The sequence below is a fragment of the Rosa chinensis genome, chromosome 6 (assembly GCF_002994745.2).
Source record: "Rosa chinensis cultivar Old Blush chromosome 6, RchiOBHm-V2, whole genome shotgun sequence".
NCBI classification, from domain to species: domain Eukaryota; kingdom Viridiplantae; phylum Streptophyta; class Magnoliopsida; order Rosales; family Rosaceae; genus Rosa; species Rosa chinensis.
The window spans coordinates 1,139,964-1,163,998 of NC_037093.1; the positions used below are offsets into that span (position 1 = coordinate 1,139,964).

At 36.9% G+C, this 24,035-nt stretch overlaps 4 protein-coding genes across 4 annotated transcripts; 2 read left to right on the forward strand and 2 right to left on the reverse strand.

Moving 5' to 3' along the window:
* Nucleotides 1–304: 304 nt before the first annotated feature.
* LOC112172353 (putative F-box protein At3g16210) lies at nucleotides 305–2,135 on the forward strand. The gene is made up of 2 exons (XM_024309653.2): nucleotides 305–489; nucleotides 756–2,135. The coding sequence occupies exon 2, from the start codon at nucleotides 757–759 to the stop codon at nucleotides 2,020–2,022; it is 1,266 nt and encodes a 421-aa protein (XP_024165421.1). The 5' UTR covers nucleotides 305–489; nucleotide 756; the 3' UTR covers nucleotides 2,023–2,135.
* Nucleotides 2,136–4,658: 2,523 nt separating this feature from the next.
* On the forward strand, nucleotides 4,659–8,427 carry LOC112173908 (triosephosphate isomerase, chloroplastic). The gene is made up of 9 exons (XM_024311600.2): nucleotides 4,659–4,941; nucleotides 5,091–5,117; nucleotides 5,809–5,878; nucleotides 6,174–6,297; nucleotides 6,707–6,791; nucleotides 6,926–7,058; nucleotides 7,177–7,350; nucleotides 7,806–7,888; nucleotides 8,015–8,427. The coding sequence occupies exons 1-9, from the start codon at nucleotides 4,735–4,737 to the stop codon at nucleotides 8,069–8,071; spliced, it is 960 nt and encodes a 319-aa protein (XP_024167368.1). The 5' UTR covers nucleotides 4,659–4,734; the 3' UTR covers nucleotides 8,072–8,427.
* A 6,530-nt stretch (nucleotides 8,428–14,957) lies between these two features.
* Nucleotides 14,958–16,756, reverse strand: LOC112170220 (PI-PLC X-box domain-containing protein DDB_G0293730). Its single transcript, XM_024307430.2, has one exon. The coding sequence runs from the start codon at nucleotides 16,025–16,027 to the stop codon at nucleotides 15,071–15,073; it is 957 nt and encodes a 318-aa protein (XP_024163198.1). The 5' UTR covers nucleotides 16,028–16,756; the 3' UTR covers nucleotides 14,958–15,070.
* Nucleotides 16,757–17,327: 571 nt separating this feature from the next.
* Nucleotides 17,328–18,118, reverse strand: LOC112170222. The gene has a single exon (XM_024307434.2). The coding sequence runs from the start codon at nucleotides 17,971–17,973 to the stop codon at nucleotides 17,584–17,586; it is 390 nt and encodes a 129-aa protein (XP_024163202.1). The 5' UTR covers nucleotides 17,974–18,118; the 3' UTR covers nucleotides 17,328–17,583.
* Nucleotides 18,119–24,035: the final 5,917 nt, after the last annotated feature.

Consider the following 24,035-nt stretch of genomic DNA (forward strand, 5'->3'; position numbering starts at 1 on the left):
TTACATAATTAATTAAGCTGTTGCTTATTGGAGTTAGTTAAAAACAGTTGAACATCTTAAGATTTAAACTAGACTATTCAAACTCTTTAATGGCAGGAATCCAGTGCTAGGGTAGGAAAGAACCAACGTAAACCAAGAAGCTCATCGCAGACCCATAAAAAACAAAAACACAACAAGGAGACAATGGAACTCACAATTTTCTCTTCAAGGTAGAAGAATCATATAAGAAGTTCAAAAAGGATTAGGCCCAAAAGAAACCAAAACAACAGTTCGGAGGCCCAGACATGAACCGCCACAGTCAGTCAGTCAGTCACTGTCACTCTCGCTCAAACCGAGAAGATCACTCTTCCGACACTCGCAAATCAAATCTCACCCCCCAGATTTATAGCCTCATCTTTCTCTACTCTTCTCCTCTGCCTTATTCTTCAAAACAAAAGTTAAGAGCTTTCTCACTTCACCCCACAACAGTCTACCTCTTCTTATTCTCAGGTATTATTGCTTTCTTTCATTACTCCACTGTTACTGCCTCTACAATCCCAGATCTAAGTCATCGTATTTGGTATCTGATTCAGAAAAAATAATTACTGTAATATTATATATATATGTCTTCTATATTTATGGGTTTTAATGGGTTGTGCTAAAGATTCAATCTTTGTTTTAACACACACGATTAGATACCCTCTATATTGCTCATTACCTGTAATAAGTAGTGATTGGGTTTTTTTGGGTGTTTGTTGAACAATATTTTGATTCAGGATGGTAAACAAAAGCTGGAAGAGCAATCCTGTTTTCATTTCTGAAGAAATCTTGATTGAAATCCTGCTTAGACTACCGGTGAAGTCTCTCATTCGGTTTAGGTGTGTATCCAAGTCCTGGCGTGATGTGATTCGCAGCTCCAGCTTTATCAGCAACCATCTTGGTAGGAACATGGCAAGATATTCCAATAGGTATCTGATTGCTAATTACCCAGTTGACCCTTCGACAGTTGAACCAGATCTTTGCCAGTACAATCTTTATTCTAGTGAAACATTTGAGCGGTGCTTGAAGTTGGAACACCCTTTGTGGACCACAATAGGTAGATTCGAGCAGTGCTTGAGGTTGAAATGCTCCTTGTCGACTGCATCACGTTGTGTGATATATGGTTCGAGTAATGGGTTGCTTTGTATCTCGGATTCGGACGTGGTAACGCAGAGTCCTATATGTATATGGAATCCGTCGATCAGGAAGTTTAGGATTCTTCCACAACCGACATTGTATCATTTGGATCATTACTGTTTCGACACTGTTCTCTCATTTGGGTTCCATCCGGTGCTCAAGGACTACAAGGTAGTAATGCTGCAGTGTTTTGATGTTGTGGAGGAGGGTGATCTGGATGTGAAGATTGCTTTGGGAGTGCAGGTTTATACTTTCAGTACAAACTCTTGGAAGATGAATGAAGTAATGCGGTTAGATTGGGATTGGAAACCCTGTGCTAAATGTGCAGTTTTGAATGGGGTATCATATTGGCTAGCTGAGGAAGTTAGCGCTGAAGCATCTGTATTTAGAATTTTGTCATTTGATACAGGTAATGAAGAATTTGAACACTTTAGGGTGCCAGAGACTATTGCCAACGTGGATGGTGGCTTATATATTGAAGTGTACAAGGATTCAATTTGCTTGCTAGAAGTGGATTATTGTTCATGCGAAGATGATGATGGAGGACATATATATGTATGGCTTCTGCGAGAACAGTCTTTCATCTTATTGCAAACTATTGTTCTTCCGAGTTCGGGTACTTGTATCCCCTTGGGATTTACTATGGATAATCAACTCCTTGTGGAAGTTCTTGAGGATGATGATGACAGATATCAGCTGGCTTTATTTGTCCCTGAATCCAAGCAGCTTAATAGAACTCCAATCTTGTTGCCTGTGCACACCCGCAGTCAAGTGCACACTTACAATGAAAGTTTGGTTTTACTCGATGATGAAAGAGTAATTAATTGTTTAGATTCTAGAGAATATTGTGAGGGTTTGTATCCCTAGTTGTAGGTAGACATCTCTCTTCCTCATCATCGGTTTTTATCAAGAAAAGAAGTATCAGGAATATTTGTAAGAGTTCCTATAATTTATTCTGAATGGATGTTTGGTTTTGTTCATTGTTCCTCCTCCTGTTCATTTTTCTTTAACTTCTTTTGGTTGCAATCACTTATATGGTTATAAAATAGAAGGTCTTAGGGTATACATCAAAAGTTGACCAGATGGTGCTCAGTGAAAGGTGAATATAAGCAGCTAAGTTGACCTCAATTTCTCAACTGTTTTTTTATCTGTGCGTCTTGGTTTGTACCGAAACTTCAATAAAGCTGCCTCCATCCTGTTCTTGGTTTCTCCAAGACTCGCTTCTACCTCTTGTAGAAGTAGAACTCTTAGTGAAACAGAAAATGAATTAGGTAACAGTTTCTCTGTAATTTATGAAGGGTTGGAAATTGAGACTCTATGAGTCGGTGAGACTGTGAGAGCAAATTGAGCCTGTGACATCATTTGGCATAGAAAGCCAAGCCATTTTAGCATCTGTGGTGGTTAAAAGGGTCATGTTCAGCTATGCTGCCATATTAATGTTTCAGAGTGAGGTCAAGAAAATGCCATCTGTGATGGCTGGTAGACGTTGTAAGTGCATATGAAGGACTTATAAATGGTGAAAGGGACTAGTGAATGGGATGGAGAGCTTATCCTGTCCCCAAATTCCAGAGTCTCTCGTGAAAGACTCAGAGGTATAAATGCTTATGTGATGGAGTTATAAATGTTCTATCCAAATGCTTGAGAAGATTCAGAAGAAGGAAGAAAAAAGAAAAAAAAATTATAAATTGTTTGATATATATCCAAGACTTAAAGAGTGAATGGTGTACACAAGACCTTTATATTTTTTTGGATACAGTGGAAGACCTTTATATCGGTATCATTGTCATTTCTTCTAAGATTCAACCCTAGGGGCTCATGACGCGTTTATTTATTTAAAATGAGTATGTAATATAGAATTTATTCATATTTATGACTTATTATTTTGTATTTATTAATATAAATATAATCGAAATGCAAATGACTCTCATTTTAAAAAGTAAGTTGTTCATTTTCTTCCTTCGTGAATTCAATTATGTGGTGAGGCCGTGGGGGGTTAGGTAATAGAATCTTCGTACATTCAAGAGTTAATTCTCATTTTTTTTTTCATTCAACGTAAGAGTGTCACAGTATATTGTGAATAAGAACTTATTTTGTACAACCACTTCGTACTCATCAAATTGATTTTGATTTCAATTCTAATTCATCAAGCAATACTTCAAGAGGAAAGTATAATTTATATTTTTTCTTCCACTTTAATTCATTTTCATTCCATTTTTCTACTCATTCTCATTTCAAACACGTAAGCATTGAAGATGGTAAGACGCGGATGTTTATAGGGCTCTCATATGTATTTATTCATGTAAATCCAGCAATATTAAATCTTTTTGATCGAGCTCTCCTAAGTCTTCTTCTTGAGTACATTAATGAATTGATACATTAATTTTAGACTAACTCTATAAGGCCGCGGGACATTTTGGCAGCAAGATTGGCAACGGTTTGGATGTCTTGGCGATGCTATGCAACGACTCCCAAGCGCTGACCAACTCAAGAAGCAGAATATGAATAAAATGATCATGATGATGCAATGCAAAAATATGGGAATTTACCCAAAGTGAATATGCTTTTTCGTCAGTTTGGAATGACCAACAAAAAAAGGGGCTAGACATGACCTCAGTATCTCAACTGCCTTAACCGTGCTTCTTGGTTTGTACCGATCCTTCAACAGATCTGCGTCACATAATGGGTTGTTCAACAATGACTTCATCATTGTCTAGTTAAGAGCTAAATTGACATATTATAATGGTTTCAAACTTTGAATGGCTAGCCAGGGAAGTAGTAGATAGATATATACAACACATTCTTTTCCTTTAGTTTTTGACATTCCAAACGTACACGAAAAATGCTACCAAACATTTTTGGTACCTTACTGCATCATTAGCTGCAAGAACCTCTAAAAGCTTATTAGTTTTAAACGGGTCAGGAAGACCATGTCCACCTTTCGCCTCATCAATTGTGATAGCTTCATCCATCATTCATGAATGAATTTGACTATCGTTTAGTCATCTCTCATTAATACCCAAGAATAGATGCTTACAAATCTAACCATTACCAAAGTCGTGTACCAATATATCAAATAGACTACATTTTATACTGAGGTAGGCTGACTCTATGCATAAGTACATTAGTTTGACTTGATATCAAATTAATCTATCTCTGCATCGAGTTAGTCTAGTTTGATACCAAACTAGACTACTGGATCTATCGGTACATGCATTAAGACGAACTCCTTTTAACATCCCCTTTTATGAATAAGGTTCTAATTTTTCCTGTCTACAAATACAGCAAAGCGACCGTTGGCGCCTTGGCGGGTACCTAACAGCTAGTAGTTGCTACACTGTTTTCCATTTGGCCTGAGAAAACAAAGAAGGCTGGTTGGTAAAATAGTAAAAGTCTAAAAGACGTTCTAATCGCGTGCATTCCACGTCCTAAAACAACCGCGTGACCCGCCAGTCCCTCCTATCCTAACAACCACAAAATCCAACCCACCACCACAAATACAAAGAACCAAAAAAAAATAGCTTCTCTCTTTTACCCCTCAACCTCCGACTCACTCTCTCACTCTCTCTGAGAATTCCAGAAATGGCGGTGGCCTCCACATCTCTCGCCTCCCAACTCTCCGGCCCTAAATCTCTCTCCCAGTCCTACTCCGGCCTCCGACGATCGTGCCCCAAACTCGACCATTCCCACTCCCCTCGGTCCCTCTTCCAACACCTCCACTCCCACCTCAGCCTCTCCTCCTCCCGCAAGGCCTCCAGAGCCGTCGTCGCCATGGCCGGCACCGGAAAGGTTCCCTTATTTCACTCCTCTTTTTGCTCTTGTGCTGTTTTCGAGATCGATTTTCGAAAAAAAGAAACAACAGATCTTGAAATGAAGTTGCGGATTCTTCAAATGCTGGATTTTCTAATCTGATTGATATTCTTGTGTTTGTTTTGCAGTTCTTTGTTGGTGGAAACTGGAAGTGTGTAAGTTTTTTTTTTTTTTTTTTAATTTTTTTTTATGCAACAATGTCTCTCTGTCTGCATTACCTATAGTATGTAGTTGTTTTATCTGCTCATAATTTTTGTGCTTTAGCGTTTGATTTATGATATATATGATTGGCTTTACATTTTCTGTTTTAGATACTCAGAATAGTATCTTTCAAAAATATTCCATTTTTTTGATTAATTTTTTTTTGTTTAGTATAAAAGCTGCCTGATTTGGTTTCACAAAAGCAAGTTTACGTTCTGTGATTTTTTCGCCTTGGTAATTAATTTAGTGGAATTTTAATGGTACGTACTGAACAAGTAGATATTTCAAAACATAGTCGATAACAGTCTCGTTTAAAGAAACACACTGTGAGAACCTGACCTTATGAAATGAAATGATTTCCATGCCTAGTGTAGGTAATTATTTGTTTCCTAATTGCTGAGAGAGTCAGCAGTAGTCAATTTGTTGCATTTACAGAAAAAATTATTACGTATATGTTTATATTTAGGACGTATTCCCACCTTGTGACACACCTTTACCATGGTGCTCTCTTGATTTTGGTTCAAGTTATCATGCATTTTTTATGTGCATTTTTCTTATTCATTTTGCAGAATTTGTAACTTGTATTGAACCCTTTTAATATGGTTTCATTTGTTCCGATCCTTTTGTCCCTGCTGATTCATCTAGAATGGCACAAAAGACTCAATCAGCAAGCTAGTGTCAGACTTAAACAGCGCAAAATTGGAACCTGATGTTGGTGAGATTATATGTTTGAACTTTAATATAAACCTGATTCAATTTTCATAAATAGCAGTTATAGCATTGTACTTGTAAATGAGTGATAAATTGTAATGGAGTAAGACACTTTGTATATTTGTACAATATTTATATAAATGAACTTTGTTTACTGTTCAAAATGGATGGCAAGTCTTATGTAGTCGTCTGTATTGAATGTGTCACTTGTACGGTATATATACATCATCTGTTTGTATCAAAACTTTATAGAAGTGGTAGAATGTTTCTAACTGTTGATTTTCCTGTAAAATGTACAGATGTTGTTGTAGCACCACCATTTCTTTACTTGGATCAGGTGAAGAGCTCTCTAACAGATCGTATTGAGATATCTGGTCAAAATTCTTGGGTTGGAAAGGGTGGGGCTTTCACTGGGGAAATCAGGTTAGTTTGCCTTGGTTATGATCCAGATTAGTCTGTTCTTCACACATATGCTTTCTTTTGCTGTTAAAAGAATTTGTTCTTGTTCTGTTGGTTGGGGCTTTCTCAGTACGTGCCTATCTGAAACCTCGCTGATTTCTTAGTTCTATCTATGAAACAGCTCTATCACCTTCAGATAACTCTCAGAAATATATAATTGAACTTAACTACAGTTCCTGGGAGTTTGCATAAATTTCCAAAGGCTGTCTTGTCATTTTACTGCATGGAACCCGACTGGTCTTCTTAAATTCCAAAGATCTTATAATATTAGTGTATAGAGGCCCAGAGTTGATATATATGTCCAATAATATGCATTAGCAGACTGGCACTTTGTTATTATATTACTGAAATTGTTACCATTTTTATTTTGTAGTGTGGAACAATTGAAGGACATTGGCTGCAAATGGGTTATTCTTGGGCACTCGGAACGGAGACATGTAATTGGTGAAGATGATCAGGTGAATGATTCAAATGTTTCTTTATTTTTATTTTATTTAGATATTCTTTTATGGAGGCTTCTTAGAGTAAACAATTGGATTACATCCCATCTATGACCAGTGTTCAAAATTGACTGAAGTTTTGTTTACCACAGTTTATAGGAAAGAAAGCTGCCTATGCCTTGAACGAGGGTCTGGGAGTAATTGCTTGCATTGGTGAGAAGTTAGAAGAAAGGGAAGCCGGGAAAACTTTTGACATCTGTTTCCAGCAACTGAAGGCTTTTGCAGGTAACTTCACCATGTTTTTCTTTTTCTCCTTTCAGGATTGTGCAGCCGAGTTTCAAGTCGTGTTTCAAGATGCGTCACTTTTAGTTCTATCACACTGAGTTCAGCATATTATGTGCAGATGCTGTACCTAGTTGGGAAAATATAGTCGTTGCTTACGAGCCTGTATGGGCCATTGGAACTGGTAAGGTGGCCAGTCCACAACAAGCTCAGGAAGTACATGTAGCAGTTCGTGATTGGCTCAAAAAGAATGTGTCAGCAGAAGTTGCATCTAAAACCAGAATTATTTATGGAGGTAGCTACTTTCTGCAACTTTTGTTTAATGGTGATCCATTTCTTACAAATTTCACCTCTGATTGAGCAATAGAGAGCACATATATATGTTTTCAAAGTAGTTGAAGATAGGTAGTGTACAATGTGTCAGTTTGGTGCGTGACTTGGCTTTGTTGGCACTAAATATGGGAAACAACTGGAAGATGTAAAGAACTTTAGAAACATTCAACCTGGACCGTGTCATACCTATCAAAATTGAGTTTGGCTTTCTCCATTTTACAACAATCAATACTTGTGTTGTTTAAACATAATTAATGGATAGACAGCCTAAAAGCTTATACTTTTGGTACTACCAATGTGGAACTAGTGCTCAACAGTAACGACTCTGCCCATCTGATTGAAATATTCTTGTCTTGGCTCTCACTGACATTTAAAAGCTGCTTGTTATTATTGTAACACAATTGTCATAAATTTCAGGATCTGTAAACGGAGGCAATTCTGCTGAGCTTGCAAAGGAGGAAGATATTGATGGGTTTCTAGTTGGTGGTGCTTCCTTGAAGGTATGCTCCTTGCAACTTTTGACTATGAAATTTCAAAGATAAAAGGCTGAAATTAGTATGTGGTTCAGAACATTTTTATTGTTTTTAATTTTTAAATGCTGACCAATTGAATTTTCTTTCACTTAGGGTCCTGAATTTGCTACCATTGTTAATGCTGTAACATCCAAGAAAGTTGCTGCTTGATTATGACGGTTTTGGCTACAGGATCAAATAAAGGGCAATGCAAAGCTACTTGGAGTTTGAAGCATCTTGTAAGAAATGTACGAGCCAATCTATATTGTACGGATTTTTTCTTTTGTCATTTTTTGAAGTTTTTCCTCCCTCCATAAAGATAGGAAATATCTTCTATCCATTTTCCATGGGCCACTTCTCGTCTGTGGACACTAGAGAAATACAAGTTGTTTCAGAAGGGTCTCTCATTATGAAATCCTCCATCAATGGTCTATATAGACCATATATCATGTTTTGCCATATCTGAATATGAGGATTCTGCTTCATCCATTCACTTTAAGATCACAAAGTGGCTCCTATCTTTTTAACTGCTGTTTTTGATAATACTGGAAAATAAATAAGTAAACGCTTTGGAAAATGGCTAGCTAACTTTTAGCTATCCATTTTGAATTTTTGATCATGTTGGATAAGACATCATGGAGGACTAAATTCTAGTTTATTATTTTGAATTTTAAGGGTGAAATTGTTTTTTTTTTTTTTTTAATTTCATTTGGAACGTCCCTTATTTGCTATTTATATTTTTCATCTAATAAGTCTACCGGTCTAGTATTGAGTCTACCATCGAATGAGGCTGTTAATTTGCTAATGTGGATCTTATGTCAGCGCCACGTTAAAACTGAGAGTAGAGGGATGTTCTTGAAATTAAAGGCTTGTTTGGAATTGTTTCTGAAATCTCTAAATCCTAAAATTGAAAAGTGATTTTCTAAGAGGACACAATTACCAAGTGCTTTGAATACAAATAAGGGTTGTAAGGAATTAATGACACGTTTACTTATTTGGAGTGAAAAATAATTATGAATCAGAGACAAGTGGAATGGGAGAAGAAATGAATCGGTATTGATTCCGGTGATTTGATTCCTCAATCCATCTCTTCTATTCGTAATCAAATTCCTGAGTATTCAGGAATTGATTTCTGATAGAAGTGGGACCTACACCCATTCTGATTTCTTCATGTGTTAGTAAACGCATGAATACTTTTACATAGAATCATTCTGATTCCTTTATGTGTTAGTAAACACAGAAGTATTTTTACCCCGTAATCATTCCTTCCCATTCCAAGTAAGTAAAAGGGCACGAAGAATCGCAAGAACTTTCAACATACGTATTACATATCCAACCCTAGGATGAGAGCGCTACTCTCTCTGTACTCCTATCCACCGCTGTCCACCGCGACTAGAATTTTGGCTCCAATCGATCACCCCAACCTTGGCCACTAATGGCATCCCGTCCTAGGGATTCACGATGTGCAAAGGATTCAAGGACGATCTCGATTGTCTCTCCATTGTGGCTGCCCGACCTGATCACTCTTGGGTGGCTCTGATGCAGTGTCATATGCTTGTTAACCATAACCAATTAACCATATTCACTTAATTAATACTAATTTAAAAGGTCAATTTGTTCCTAGAAATACACGGTGGATGATAATAGAAAAGATGTAGAAACTAGAATCTTTTCCTAGCTTACCTCTCCATATTTTATATACTAGCTTCGCATGAACTCAAATGTTTCATGTACTCATCCTTCATTCCTTCATATAGAAAACTAATTTGGTATCTATGACGTGATGATAGAGCATTAGTTCAAAGTAAAAGTTTGTCGGGCAAAGGCTACACTCAAAGCATATATGCCAAAGCCAACCTTTTGTCAATGGCAAGCCAAACCCATCAGTGATTCAGTGCTATACCTCTTAACTCTTATATATAAAACCCTGCAATGACAAGGAGATCGATTAGAGTGAAGAGGAGAAGGAATGGAGTGGTTCTACCCTAAAAGAAGGGGTCCAGAATGGAAGCAAGGGTGGACTGGCCAGACCCTCACCTCCATTTCTGCACCACCTTTACATTTACTCACCATCTTTGCCATTGTAATTTTATTGCTATGGCTTTCTCAATACACCGAGTACAAATCCCAAATGCAACAGACCGCCGTTAACTTCCAGATATTGTTAATGTTGCTGCCTGTTTTCTTAATATTTTTGGTAGCATCATGTTCTTCGATTTCCTCCGGTGGATGGTTCAACTTCCGGCGCCGGCACCCACAGCACGAGTTGGTCAACCAAGCCGGTGGTGGCTCGCCGTGGGGTGTTGCCATATTGGTAGCGCTGGTTTTGGTCTTGCTATCATACCAATCATCTTTTCATTCGAAGTGGTTTGGACCTCTTGGGAGATTAGATTAGCTATATCCATTGCTATGATATAATCGCTTAATAAACCAATGTACTAATGTTGAAGAAATTATTGTATCCTTGAATGAGTGTGGTTTTTTTTTTTTGTCGAGGAATGAGTGTGGTTTGTTCATACAAGTTTGAGATCAATAACTGGTGTTAAAGGTGTAAAGCGGTATAAATAATATCACTTGAGAAGGGAAGATAACTTTCTGCATAATTAATTTGATTAGTTGTAAAACAATCCAATTAGCTTTTAAATCAATTCTTCAGGTTAATGTTGAAATTTGACTACAAAGTTTTAGGACAAAAAAATTTAAGAAAAGAAGATCGCATGAATTGGCTTGGATACTTCGATAGAGTTACATTTACAAAAGAAAGAGATTTCTACGATCCAATAACAACGGCTTTAAATTCCAACTTTTGTAAATGACTTATCATTAGCAACTTTTAGAATTCTAAACTTGATATGAATGAAGTATATGGACGTGCTTATGTTTGTATATACTATTGTATAATGTATAAAAACGTACTCATGTAGTTCTACTGCATGAAAAAATAAATACATCCCTAGTAAGAATCATTTTCTTTTTACAAATATCTAAATATCTTTCTTAACTATGACACATATAAATTGGGTTATAATGACATAGCTAATATATATACTCTTCTTTAGTTTTCTCCAATATTTCATTATTTGGCTCATTTCTAAATTAGAGAACGCAATCTTGGAACCAAATTTTCAGTAAAGAAAATAGAAACCCGAGAACCAAATCAAAATTTTGATCACAAATGTTACAGAAATGCTATATATTTGAATCCTGAAATCATGCATATCACTTTCGTTGCCTTCTTCATATGTCATTCTAATCGTGTTTTTTGACAAAGTGAAACATTGCATGCAAAATTCAACTAGCTATTACTTTTGAATCCCACTTTTAAACTTTCTGATCAGTGCTTGGCAAAAATTACTTCCATAGATTTTTAGTTTTACGTGCCTTCAATTTCAGGACACAAGATTTGTTTCAAAAGAATATCTCAATCACGATTGATCTGTTCTCTCTCTCCCTTATCCTTAACTTTATATAGTGGCCATGATTATACAGTGGCCACACCGACCATTAAAGAACTTCAAAACTGGATTGTTGGAGTGGAAGTAATTGACAGGACGCCGTTTTCCTGCACAAACGAGAAATTTTTGAGTGCTACAGTAAAACCACGTGGCAACATGACTTGGTGTGAAGTCCCTATCCTATTTTGACACCTGTCATCTTCTTAAAATAACTTGGAATCCCACTAAGTGAAAAGACATTTTTGGGTTTTCTTCCTTCTTCATAGGCTCTTCCTCCATGTCTCCATGCGTGACTCTTCCTTAATACAATTGAAAGTCTAATTATCCCAATTTGTTTGGCCAAAAATGTTATCCTACTTCCAATCAATCATCCAAATAAACAACATGTCTTGAATACGGTTGGTAGACATGAAACCTTGATCAAGGACGCGAAACCTGGGCAAGTTTCAGGTGTCTATCCAGATTCGTCCATGATGGGAGAAATTAATAAAGATAAATTTGAGAAGCTTTGTCCAACTTCAACTGCGATTGGTTGGGTTTTCATTAATAAGTTTCACTTCCTGATTCCAAAATTCATGAATTTAATCAATCAATAGGATTATAAATTTCAATTTCCAAGAACCCAAATTGAATTTGTGAGATTCAATTACTTACTGGAGGCTTTGGAGGACGAGCTCGGTCTCCCGACGACGAACAATGGAGCTATGAGCAAGGAAAGGAAAATGGAGGTGGCCGATTTCACGGCGACTCTTCCGGCGGTTGCATTGGAGGGAATGCTTGGCAACTTCCAATTTTAGAATTGATGGATCTTTTGAAAAGTTACTCAAAGATACAACAAAATTAGACTTATTATCCTAGGAATTGTTCCACTCGCAGAAAGTACAGTTGATGAATATGCAAGAAGATAAACATGCTTCAGAGCTCAGAGGCCGCAGAACAAAGACCCAAAATGGTCTTTTCTGAAAAAATAGACATAATTGAGTTTGTATTATATTTACTAACCTCTTGGCATGCATTTCGTGCTTGCCAATTTGCTTTTATAAAACAAATTTAAAAATTAAAAATTTAAAGGAAATTAAACAAAAAGAAATTTTTTTTGAAGGCAACAAAATACCACTGAACCACATGGTGTGGTGTGTTGGTCGAACGACCTAGTCTGGAACCCCCAGGTCTAGCGTTCGAATCCCAACTCCATCCTGTGGCCAGCAGATTTGAGGGATCCATTGGGTTCATGCGTCTGCGGTGCAGTGGATTAGCCTGGTTTTCGCCGCAATGTCTGTGCAAGAGTCCTGGCGCTGGGATACCACTGCATGAGTGTGTGAGTTACTAACAACTAACTATCCGATAAAAAAAAAAAAAAAAATTACCACTGATGGTTACAAACGTGAGTTTTTTTCCCCTCATTTTTTGTTTGTAATTTCTTGAAAGAAAATACTGATCTTGTTTATTTACTATTTTAGCCTTGTAATATCATTTATATTTTTTAAACAATTCAATCAACAAAGGGCATGATAGGAGTTTCAAAAATTCAACCATCAATCCCAACAATTTGCTTTATATAATAGATAGAGTTTATAGAGTTTAGTTTCAGTGTTTCTAGCTTTCATTTGTAAATATTAATTTTGATTTACAGCAACTCGATCATGATCTTATATAAAACCTACTTTGGATCACCTCAAATACCATACAATGAAGAATAGCCCTCTAACTAATTTGCCTATTCTAGATTCATTTCCGTCAACAATTAACACCCTTCAACTTCCCTTTGGCCCTACACCATTGGGAGTGGGTTTCGGCCCTACACCATTGGGAGTGGGTTTCATCGCCTATCTGCACTGTGGCCTGTCCTTTCATCTTAAAGATTAAGGATTCATACGTAGCTGTAGATTGATATACTTCGTTGTATTCACCTTGAATTGACAAAAAGAAGTGGAGACAAAGTAAGAAACTGGGCTGCAAAACCACTGCTTGATTCTTCACAAACGTTTCTTACACTTCACGTTCCCTATACAAAAGAAGAGTTTGCTGAGAAAAACCAAACAGACATCAACCATAACCTCAACACACAAAAAACCTGCTTCTTTTTTCGTTTTTGTCATGAATTGGGTCCTATGTAAATTAAGGTATAGTTACTATGCTTCTGAAGTTGCTAGCTTAAGACTCACTCCAATTTTTAGAGAAGTTGATCGGTCAATCCATAAATTATAACCAAGTTATTGCAGCAAAATTTAGGGAAATGATTCAGTAACCAATTGCAAGTTAGGTTGCAAATGAAATTAAGATAGTAAATGGGCACATACCTTTAAGGAAATTGCTTCTCCAATTATCTGACATGCATCCAAGTGAAACCAAAATCATCCACACAAAAATAGAAGCTAGAGCAAAATTCAAGAAATTCTAAGGCACAAACAATAGTGATGGCATCCAGTACCAAAAATGAACTAGAATCATACAATTTAAGAAGAAGAGAGGATAACTTCACCAAAGTAAAAGGAAGAATAATAAAACTACCTTGCAATATTGTTTCTAGAAAACAGCAAACTGATTATCCTTAAGGAGCTTTGATCAAACCTACGACCAATGAAGAAACGAAGTCACACACACACATATGTACAAATTGTAAACTTGATCTCCGCGTCTTTCACATTTATATTTGCAAATGGGATCGGTTCTACTTGAACTGCTCCACCAAAAGTGGGATGAAACTGCTTGTACTACTATATCACCACGTTCCTTGCTTTTCTCCACTAAAATCCCATATATTTCTGTTTTTAGTTTATTTTGTTTTTATGTACAAATTGTAACCTTGATCTCTGCGTCTTTCACATTTATATTTGCAAATGGGATCGGTTCTACTTCAAGTGGGATGAAACTGCTTCTACCATATCACCACGTTTCTTGCTTTTCTCCACTATATTATATTTCTGTTTTTAGTTTATTTTGTTTTTGTTTTACCATAGTACCGTTTCAACATTTTTTTTTTATGGACTGTTTTTTCTATAACAAATGGGTTATTTGGTGACTTCACAAAATTGGTGAAGCCTTTTGACACCAAAAGAAGGCCTGGCTTTATAGTAGTAGAGATAGAGATGAAGTAGAGTAGTGGAAACTTCAAATCTCTTTAAAAAAGTTGAGCGAGTAATATAAGAAGCCTAAAACACGTCTAATATGAATCTCCTTTATAAAAGCAAACCAGCTGTCTTCTTTGCCTAATGGAAGTTACTGAACCATACCCAACTACAAGCATCACCTCTTTCTCCAGGATCCACTCTTTTGCAGAACAGAGAGAAACAATTAACCATATTAGCCATTGCCCAAACAGGGTTTGATTCGTGCGTATTGTATGAATTTATCCGTACTAGTGGACATGCATCTTAATTGTATGAATTTATCTTTGTGGAACTTGTTTGCATCCAAATATTGCAGCATCGTGTGTTAAGTCAATGACAATGCGGATTCATGGATTCTGAGCAGACATGCTTTCTAAGCAGCGAGCTCCGGACAAACTTGTACCCACGAATCCTATACTAGTCAATTTCCTTCACCATTACCATATTTCTTGAGGAACCATCAAGGAATATAGGCATATAGGGAACCAGAATGACAGCCAAATTCCATGCATGATGAAAGGGGTTAACTTATACAGTACTGCAAAAATCTATTAACATGAACTAAGTAAACCTACACACTACACAAATACGCATTGAAAATATATTCAAGCTTTCCCTTCAGCTCTTGCATATGTAAGTGCAACACAGGCATCAACAAAATCCTCGTCTATATAATCTGTGGAGAAGATTTGCAACCTATCTGCAATGCCTCGAGAGAAGCACTGAGTTATGAACAATCTTGCAAATTCATGAATCCGCTTTGTCACAGGCCCTACACAAACAACAGGGTTATCAGGCCGCGGTGTCACTGTGTTCTCCACCCTGTAAAAAAATTTCCTTGCGGAAACTGGTGGCTGCTCACTCAAATACTTGAGGTTGCTTTCAAACTTGGTTGATGGCAGATCCGTGTTAATCCAATCATCCTTCAAATGACCAGAATTCCACAGAGGGCTCCCATTTTTGGGGTTAGGTGAATTCCTTGGCTTCCATATGCATATTATTCTCTTTGGCAACACTTCCGAAATAGTCTTGTGAAACACATTGTCATTGTGGTGGATCAGGAATTGTCCGAGGTGATCTACCAAATATTTGTCGAATTCAGGAGGGTCGTCATGTCCATACTCGGTACGGACTTCAAGGATTATGATCTCTGAATGTGTTTCAGACAGGAACTTCTTTATATCATTGATCACAACATCAACATTATACGAGACAAGAATCCCATGACAGACTCGGCGATCCTTCTGAACTCGAATGTCAAGAACCCTGCAGCCTAGCACAAGCTGGCGATAGACAGATAGAGTTTGGCATTGTGCAAAAGGCCTGGTGACCAATGGGATTCCAATCCTATCTGTTGCAGAATCATGAGTTCCGGGCCAAACAATCTTGCATATCTGAAGTTTCTCAGGATGGAGGTCATCCATCCAGTTTTTTCTATCTGAAGGCCTGAATGCACAAGCTGGAAAGTCTTCACCGCAGCTTTGATGAAGATCATATAACTTTCTCCTTTCCACTGTGAGTGCCTTGCGCCTTTCTACCTGTCTAGAGACCCCGGATCCCATTCTAAGTAAGAAAGAAGAAGAGGAAGAGCTAATTGATGCTCCTCCTCTTCCTGTTTTCCTTCCTGGCTGTGCAGATAAATATTTGTACCAAAGGAAGAAAAAAAGGGCAGAAATCTTTTTTTGTAAAAATCTTCAAACTATGTATGATAAGAGTTATCGGTGGAGAGTCATAATCGATCTTGATCCACTTGTACAGATGAGTTCTTTTCCGTTGATTGCTCTACTTGTGTGGCTATTTAAAGCTATATATTCTCCCCAAAGAATCCAGAAAATGATTCTATATTTAGGAGGTTGAGATAGGTTTTATAACATCCTTGAATCCTTTTGGCCTGGTTCTATCACCTCAAAAGCTCAAGAACTAAATGCTGAGAATCGGAAAAATTTGATCAGTAGCTACATCTGATCAATGGACTTCTAACACAGATTTGGAGTTAAGAATTGATATCTACTTTATTCAAGAGCGGATATGATGGGTTCCAATTTCCTCTACGGAGGCATCTTCTCCCCACTACACAAGTTTCTTCTTCCCAAGCTTGCATATACCAAACGTGCATGGGAAGTAAATCTTTTTCCCAAGCCATTAGTCTGCGAAACAAACCTTAATAGTCATACAAAACCTAATGCCAACATGTTTTATCACTATTCACTAAAAAGAATTGTCTCCCAACTCATCCCATATTATCATATGAGCTCAACTTCATAACTGCCACCAAATTGATTTTGTTTGGTTATAAATTTAAAACCAAAGGCCGGTGGTAGGTTTGGATCTATATGAAGCAATATTGTCAAAGTCGGGTTACAGGTGTGCAAGAAAGCTTAGACAGGTTTGGATCTATATGAAGCAATATTGTCAAAGTCGGGTTACAGGTGTGCAAGAAAGCTTAGACAGGTTTGGATCTATATGAAGCAATATTGTCAAAGTCGGGTTACAGGTGTGCAAGAAAGCTTAGACAAAATTAAACAGCTGAAATAGACTGGTCTGAGATGATAATAAATTCCCAGATTACCAGGCTAGTCTTGAAGAATAGTAAGCGACAAGGTGTCCATTGCTTTTCTATTATGTAGAAACTGTCTCATTAGCTTTCATGGAATGGAGTTTTTTATTTGATTACTTCTGAGCAATTCAAGCTTTACCCAACTAGTTCATTAGCTTCAATATTAAGCTTGTATAACTTGTAAACTTTACGCAAATAATCATTACTCCCAAGAAACCCAATGGGACTAATGGAGTCCTTAAAGAAAAACATGGAGGATCCAAAGCTCTTAATCATATACCGATCAAATAAAGAAACTCAAAATCTCTACATCAAATCTCTAATTAAAGAATCCACATGGAAAAACCCTGAAAAATCAAACATATTATGATACAGTACAGACTACAGAGAAGGTACAAAGATCATGTATTTCATATTTCATTAGATCATGTATTTCATATTTCATTATGTACAAACTACTAGCTTTTTACCTAGTTATCTAGACAACAAACAGTTTAAACATCACAACTTTTTGGTTCTTTGGCAGAGAAAACAGAGTACTCTGACCTTGAAACAGAGTACTTATATAAGCCAGCTATCTCGGAAAATGGACTGAAACTGCAGCAGAACCAGCAAGAGCACAATGACAGCAGCAACACCCCACGGTGAGCTCCCCTCCGACGGACGGTTGTGGGTTCTACGACGTTGTTCCCAGGGTGACATGGCAAAGAGCCAATCCGGCTCCATAGATGAGAGCCACTGAACAATGAGAAGTAGGACTATTGGTGTGACCAAAAGGACCCAGTTGAACTGTGATTCAGCTTCTTCCACAGCTGACTCGTAGGAGGAGTACCATGAGAAGCCCAGAAAGACTGAGAGTACTGCAAGGATTATGAGAACTGGGTAGGGTAGAGGGTTTAGGGAGAACCCTTCTAAGAGCGCAGAGGTTTGGTTTCTTCTTCCATAGGCCATGGATGATGGTTTGGTCTTGATTCTGAAGAGAAAATAGTGTTAGGAATTGAAGGGCTTATTGTTTTTATAGCAGAAGTACTTTTGTAGTTTGGTTGATTTGGTGGTGCCAACTGTACTCATCTGGTTATTTTGATTGCCTAATCAACTCGTTTGTGGGGTTTCAGAGGTTAATGGGAGGCCAATGGGGATGAAACGTAAGAAGTTATAACTCGGAGAAACTATTCGATGAGGCCGACGTCAACCTACCGATCAACTAGCAATGGTAAGGGTTTCAGGTATCTCTCATGTGGCGGGTATTTACGATTACTATCTTCATTGATAAATCGGATGTATCATGTGACACGTATATTTTTTTCATATAAAAGTGTATCATTTAAGTATTGATTATGAGTTGAACATCTAATGACTTATGAGATATGTGCTAGATGCTATGAGTTCATGTAGATATTTGTCCTTGTATATAGGGTTTACAAGGGTTTCAAGAGCTCCATGATCGCTCTTTCTTTACTGGTTAGTGATTTAGTATCAACACATGAAAAATTTTTGTGTATTCATAAATATTAATAACTCATTTTAATTCAGTTTATAAGTTGTTTTTTTGTTAATTTAAACCGTTGTTATAAGGTGAAACATGATTTTATACCAATTGCACATACTGAATATAATCGTTAGAAATTAAAGTCAAAATACATTTTGACATTAATCGGGTTGCTCAAGGATGAAAGTAATGAAAGTACATTTTTCATTATTTTGAAATAATGAAAAGTAATGATTTAACCTCAGTCTGTCGAAATTGAATTACCAGTTGCAAACTTTAAAGACCTAAAATTTCTAAGTACAGTCGCTTCCACTTTCAATAGTGGTTTAATAGTGATTAGTTCTTGTAAAGAACATCTTTTTCTAAACGTATCACGGTTTAATAGCAATTAGTTTATATAAAGAACATCATTTTTCAAACACATCACACAGATCATTTGTTAATGACAAAGATATTTAAGTAATGATTCAACTATGATTCAATTGAACTTTTTCTTTTCTCCCATTTTCTCTTCTGCAGGGTGTCCACTTACTATTGGAGGATGCATCTGCGGTGCCGCCCCTAAAGTCTGCATGGACCATAGATGGAGGAAATATGACATACTTTAGCCTAAACAAAGTCGGTGAACCTTTAAAGTCTCATCACTCGGGTCAATCAATAATGACAAATCCCAATACAATGAATCCAACCCCTAGGGGGCTAGACATGAAATTTAACGCTGAAAAACAATGTGTTATGGACAACATTGACATGATATGGAGGCAGATGAGACCCCCTTCCCTTGCATGATCACCATAACTGGTTGAAACTCTTTATTTGGTCACTAATGAAAGCTCAAAAATCTGCAGCAGTTTGTTTACCCCATACTTTTTCTGCACCAAAGTGAATAAACTATGGTGTCCAAATGTACCTTGTTTGCATATCTGCCACATTTAATTCTAATTATCTGCTTTCTTTGAAATACATCTTTATTAAAAAAAAAATCAATCAAATCAGAAATCATTTGATCATCTAATTATATCAAATTAATGAACGATTTTGATGAAAGTTAACATTTTCATAACAATCATCTATTTATTTGATATAATTGGATGAAGAAACTATCTCATGATCGCTAAAGAGTTGTATAAAAATATGAGTGGTTGATTTATGATGCATAGTGAAAATAAATGATTTTTTTTTTTTTTTTTTTCAGAAAAACAATGGATGTGTTTGGATAGAAAGTATTGCAGAATTTGCATCTCTGATATTCTAATCAGAGACATCCCACCTTTTAGTTAAAGACAATACATGGGTTCCTTGGCAAGTCATGGAGCTGCACAAGCAGCTAATTTTCATGAGATTCTGAATCTCTGGGGATACACAGACCAGGAAAGTTGGCATTTGTTTGGCTTCTACTACGCAACAAATTAACTAAAGCCAGAGAAGAAAGAAATTTGAGATCCTCAAGTGGAACCCTTTGTAGTGAGGAAGAGTAGGAAAGGAAATAGGATTCGAGATAGAGCTGGGGTTAACCCTTCTAATACAACAAAATGAAAAACACAACTTTTACAATCATTTTGTCATGTTACAACAATCAGAGTACCCAAATTTAGTGTACTTGTACGAACACCAATTCAACCCAGTACATAACATAAAGAAACCAATAAACACATAAACCCTCTTTTATCTTAACCGGGTACTAGACAAACCAGCTCTTATGAATTTTGATAAATACAGCAGGACATGATCGTTTCAGTAGTAGCCACACTTACAAGCATGCCTGCACTTCCAACATGGTGGCATCATATAGGGCTTCTTCGTTTCCATTGATGACAACCAGTGAACAATGGCAAGCAACAGCAATGGTGCGGCTATGAGACCAAAATTGATCTCAAATTTGGGGGCTGCGACCTCAAAAGACGAGATCAAAGTTGACAAGAGAAGAAGTACAACAGTCACTGCCAAGAAGACCAGAACTGGGTATGAAGAAGGGGCTTCTGGTCTATAACAATGATGACCCATCAAGATTCAATGACCGTTCTTTCTCAATGAGAGTTTATTTCAGAAGAAATATAGGTAGAATTTGAAACCGACATATAAAAAAAAGACTTCTACATCCAAGTTTATATCTAGACCGCACAAGTATTTATGTTTGGTTCATTTGGAGTTCTAGAATTTGGTGGTTGCTCTCAAATCTCAATCAATCGTTATCATACCAGCCTAATGATACCATAAAGGAATATTATCACTAAATGATCCAAATGACATAGGGCCGGCTGAAGAGGGTAGTGGGTGGACAAGGCATTTTACATAAAAATCCATATTCGGGTAGAGGTCATTTTCAGTAACTCACAATTGGAGGGTTAGGATCTTAGATATTAGGTAGGAGAGGCTCTTGTTGGCATACCATTCTTGCAATCTAGCTGAGTCAATTCCATCCGATCAATGGTTTAGACTGACAGTGTGATTACAGCTACAGCATACCACAATAAGACACTGAAAATAAAATATCTCATCATACAATGATATACCAAAGGTGGAAAAATTTCACTTCATAAGACATGTTGATTCCTTCTTAAAAGGTCACCTTTTAGGTAGTTTACCTACAACATGACTTCTGGTTATCCAATTTAGTGATAACAAGCAGCTTTGTTACTTTCACGTCCAAATCGTTAGCCTAATGTATAAGAAAGATATCACTACAAAAATATTATCACATAGGTAAGATGTTACCCTATTTCTAACGTGGTAAAAGAGTCACATAGGCAGATTCAAGTGATGATGCAGGTATATCCTACCACAGAAATAAGCTTCGCTTAGACTTTTCCCTGGTACTGGAAATTGAGTTCGTAATCGTGCTTCAAGGTTGCCAAAGTGTTTCTGCAAGGACCCTCTACACAAACAAGAAGAATATGAGAAATCAATTCCTTTCAATCATATCTTTTATCAAGTCAAAAATTGTTTACCTCCAAATGAGGTATGAAGACGTTGAAGATCATCAGGTGAGCAAACATCTATCAGCGCATATACACCTGGTCTTAGAGCTTCATCTATTTCCCTGCAAGTCCATAGGATAGTTCAGACTACATATAAGGGACACTTCAAAAAAAAAAAAAATATTGATTTTTGGAGATTGTAATTGGTGCATTCGCGCATACTTATTTCAAGTGATATCGTCCTCTGACTGATGCAGAATAAGATCAAATGATTAAAATACTTTATTTTGGGTTAATCTTAGGAACATTAAAAATTAGCATGTTGGTTATCTCCCATTGATTCCTTGTTGTCCCAGGTCTATCTCTTCCCATTGTTTCTCCTCTCTTAAACCTAATCTTCCCTTCTGTTCTGAACCTATCTCTAAATTCTCAAATCTGCCATTCGGTTCCACATCATTCATTTCATAGAAATTGGAACAGATGGCATCATTTCATACTCAAGTTTCTGGAGATTGGGAAAAAGAATATATGATATGAACATAGGTCTACACCAACCTCGCCCCTTCTCCACCAATCAAAGGCCAGCATTAATCTTAATTTAGAATAAGGCACCAATATCAGTTTTAAGTTTTAACTAATTAATCTGCTGTGCCTTTTATGTTCACTGGGAAACAACAAATATATTTCAAGGTAGCAAAAATTACCTTTTGATGCCTGTTTTGCGGGGGCCATATCCTGAATAAACCCGTATGTAATAAGCTAAAAAGTGGTAACAGTGTGGACCAAAGACCTCTTTTTGATGTCTTAGCTGCAAAACAGATATGATAAAACCAGGTGACGAAGTTATTTTCTCCTTTTGGTATTCAGTCAAATTAAAGTCAAAACTATAATCTAAATTAGAATGATACTATCAGTGAGCACCTACCTCTTCATAAATCCTTCTGAGAAAACATGCACATTTGACTCCTTCTTCTACTTCCCATGAAAAGAAGCCTTCCCTGGCTACCACAACAGCATCCAATGTCTCCAAACAATAAAGAAGAACACGAACAGAAGCTTGAAGTAGAGCAACATACCCCTCGCATTCACTAGAAATTACAAAAGAATTACTGTAATTCTTAGCACAGTCTACTTGATGAGTAATGTAAAATTAATATAGACCATTTCAAACATCTTTGACAATCAATTTGCAAAATATGAATATCAAAAGTTTAAAGTTCTTACGCATACTATACCTCTTCCCACCTGATCTTTATGTTTTCAGTTTTGGCCCTAAGCTTAATAGTCTATTGCACACTTCGCAAGTCTTTACTATGAAATTTTTAATACCAAATGAATATAAATACCTTTTGTGATGCTTCACAACATTATGCAATAATCGGCAGCAAGCAGAATATAGACCGATTGAGTATTGCCTATCTATGCCAGAGACATGTACACTTGCTACAGGATCGGATGGTTGGTTATTTGGACTTGTTGAAGAATCATTTGGAACAGGACATTTAGAATGTTTTAACAGATGGAAATCTTCAAAAAGTGCTGAAGGTATACGTAACGAGTGCGCTACATGCCAGAGATCCATCTTGTATATTGCATGCTTGCCAGAAATTCTTGCCAGTACATCAACACACATAAGAATGACTGTTCCTGGATCTGGATCAGTATCATCTTTACTCAGAGTTAATCTCTCATAGAAGATTAGTGGACTCTGCAGATGCAGAATAACATTGAACATGCAGGCAATTAACCTCTGAATGTATTTTTTAACCACAATCAAATTGCGTCCTGAAACACAAATAAAAGGTCAGAGCATGTCCAAAGAACTTCAATGATATACACTTGAATCCATACAATAGCTGAAGGGAATTATTATACATGTACACTTTTCTTCCAATGTGGTAATATGTCATTGCATTTAATTCACACTTCTGTATGGCTAGAACATAAGTCATAGGATAAGTAGCTAAAAGAGGTCCTTATGTGAAGCAATTGCTATAGACATACAGTTCCATTCATCAATGCAGTAGCTTAACTTATGCATAGCTAAATAGGGAATTAATGCAGTAGAACCATTTCATACGCTCTATAAATGTGTGATATAATATTACCTGAAACAAATTCCAGAACCAAATCCAAGCAATCAATGCCAGATGCAACAATTGAAGAAACCTTTCCTCCAACTTCACTTCCAACACATATGTCATACCTCACTGTGCACCCTTCCCGCACACCAACTAGGGCTCTTTCGATAGCTTGAACTGCAGATTGGAGATGCAACTCTGTTGATTTCTTTATGAACACTGCAAATGACGACCTCAACCTAGCTTTGAATTCATCCAATAAATATTCCCAGCGAGAAAAAGATGATGCTTCAGAAAATCTCCTTTCTCCTAAGGGTGTGTTGGTGCTTGTTTCATGAGATGCAAGAGTTGCTCTTTTCCCTTGTAAAGTTATGCATTTCCCTAGAGCCCGTAACTGTAGCTGAACCATCTTGTCAAACAAATCTCTGGATAAGGTAGGATTAGTCAAAGGAAAATGATTCCCTAATTCTTCCAGATACTTCAGAACACCATCTAAACACACAAAATAATAGAAGTGTGGCACCT

Coding starts and splice junctions, on each gene's coding strand:
- LOC112172353 (XM_024309653.2), top strand. CDS start 757: ATGGTAAACAAAAGCTGGAAGAGCAATCCTGTTTTCATTTCTGAAGAA.
- LOC112173908 (XM_024311600.2), top strand. CDS start 4,735: ATGGCGGTGGCCTCCACATCTCTCGCCTCCCAACTCTCCGGCCCTAAA. Junction 6,792..6,925: donor TAATTGGTGAAGATGATCAG/GTGAATGATTCA, acceptor TGTTTACCACAG/TTTATAGGAAAGAAAGCTGC. Junction 7,059..7,176: donor GCAACTGAAGGCTTTTGCAG/GTAACTTCACCA, acceptor TATTATGTGCAG/ATGCTGTACCTAGTTGGGAA.
- LOC112170220 (XM_024307430.2), bottom strand. CDS start 16,027: ATGGGATCCGGGGTCTCTAGACAGGTAGAAAGGCGCAAGGCACTCACA.
- LOC112170222 (XM_024307434.2), bottom strand. CDS start 17,973: ATGGCCTATGGAAGAAGAAACCAAACCTCTGCGCTCTTAGAAGGGTTC.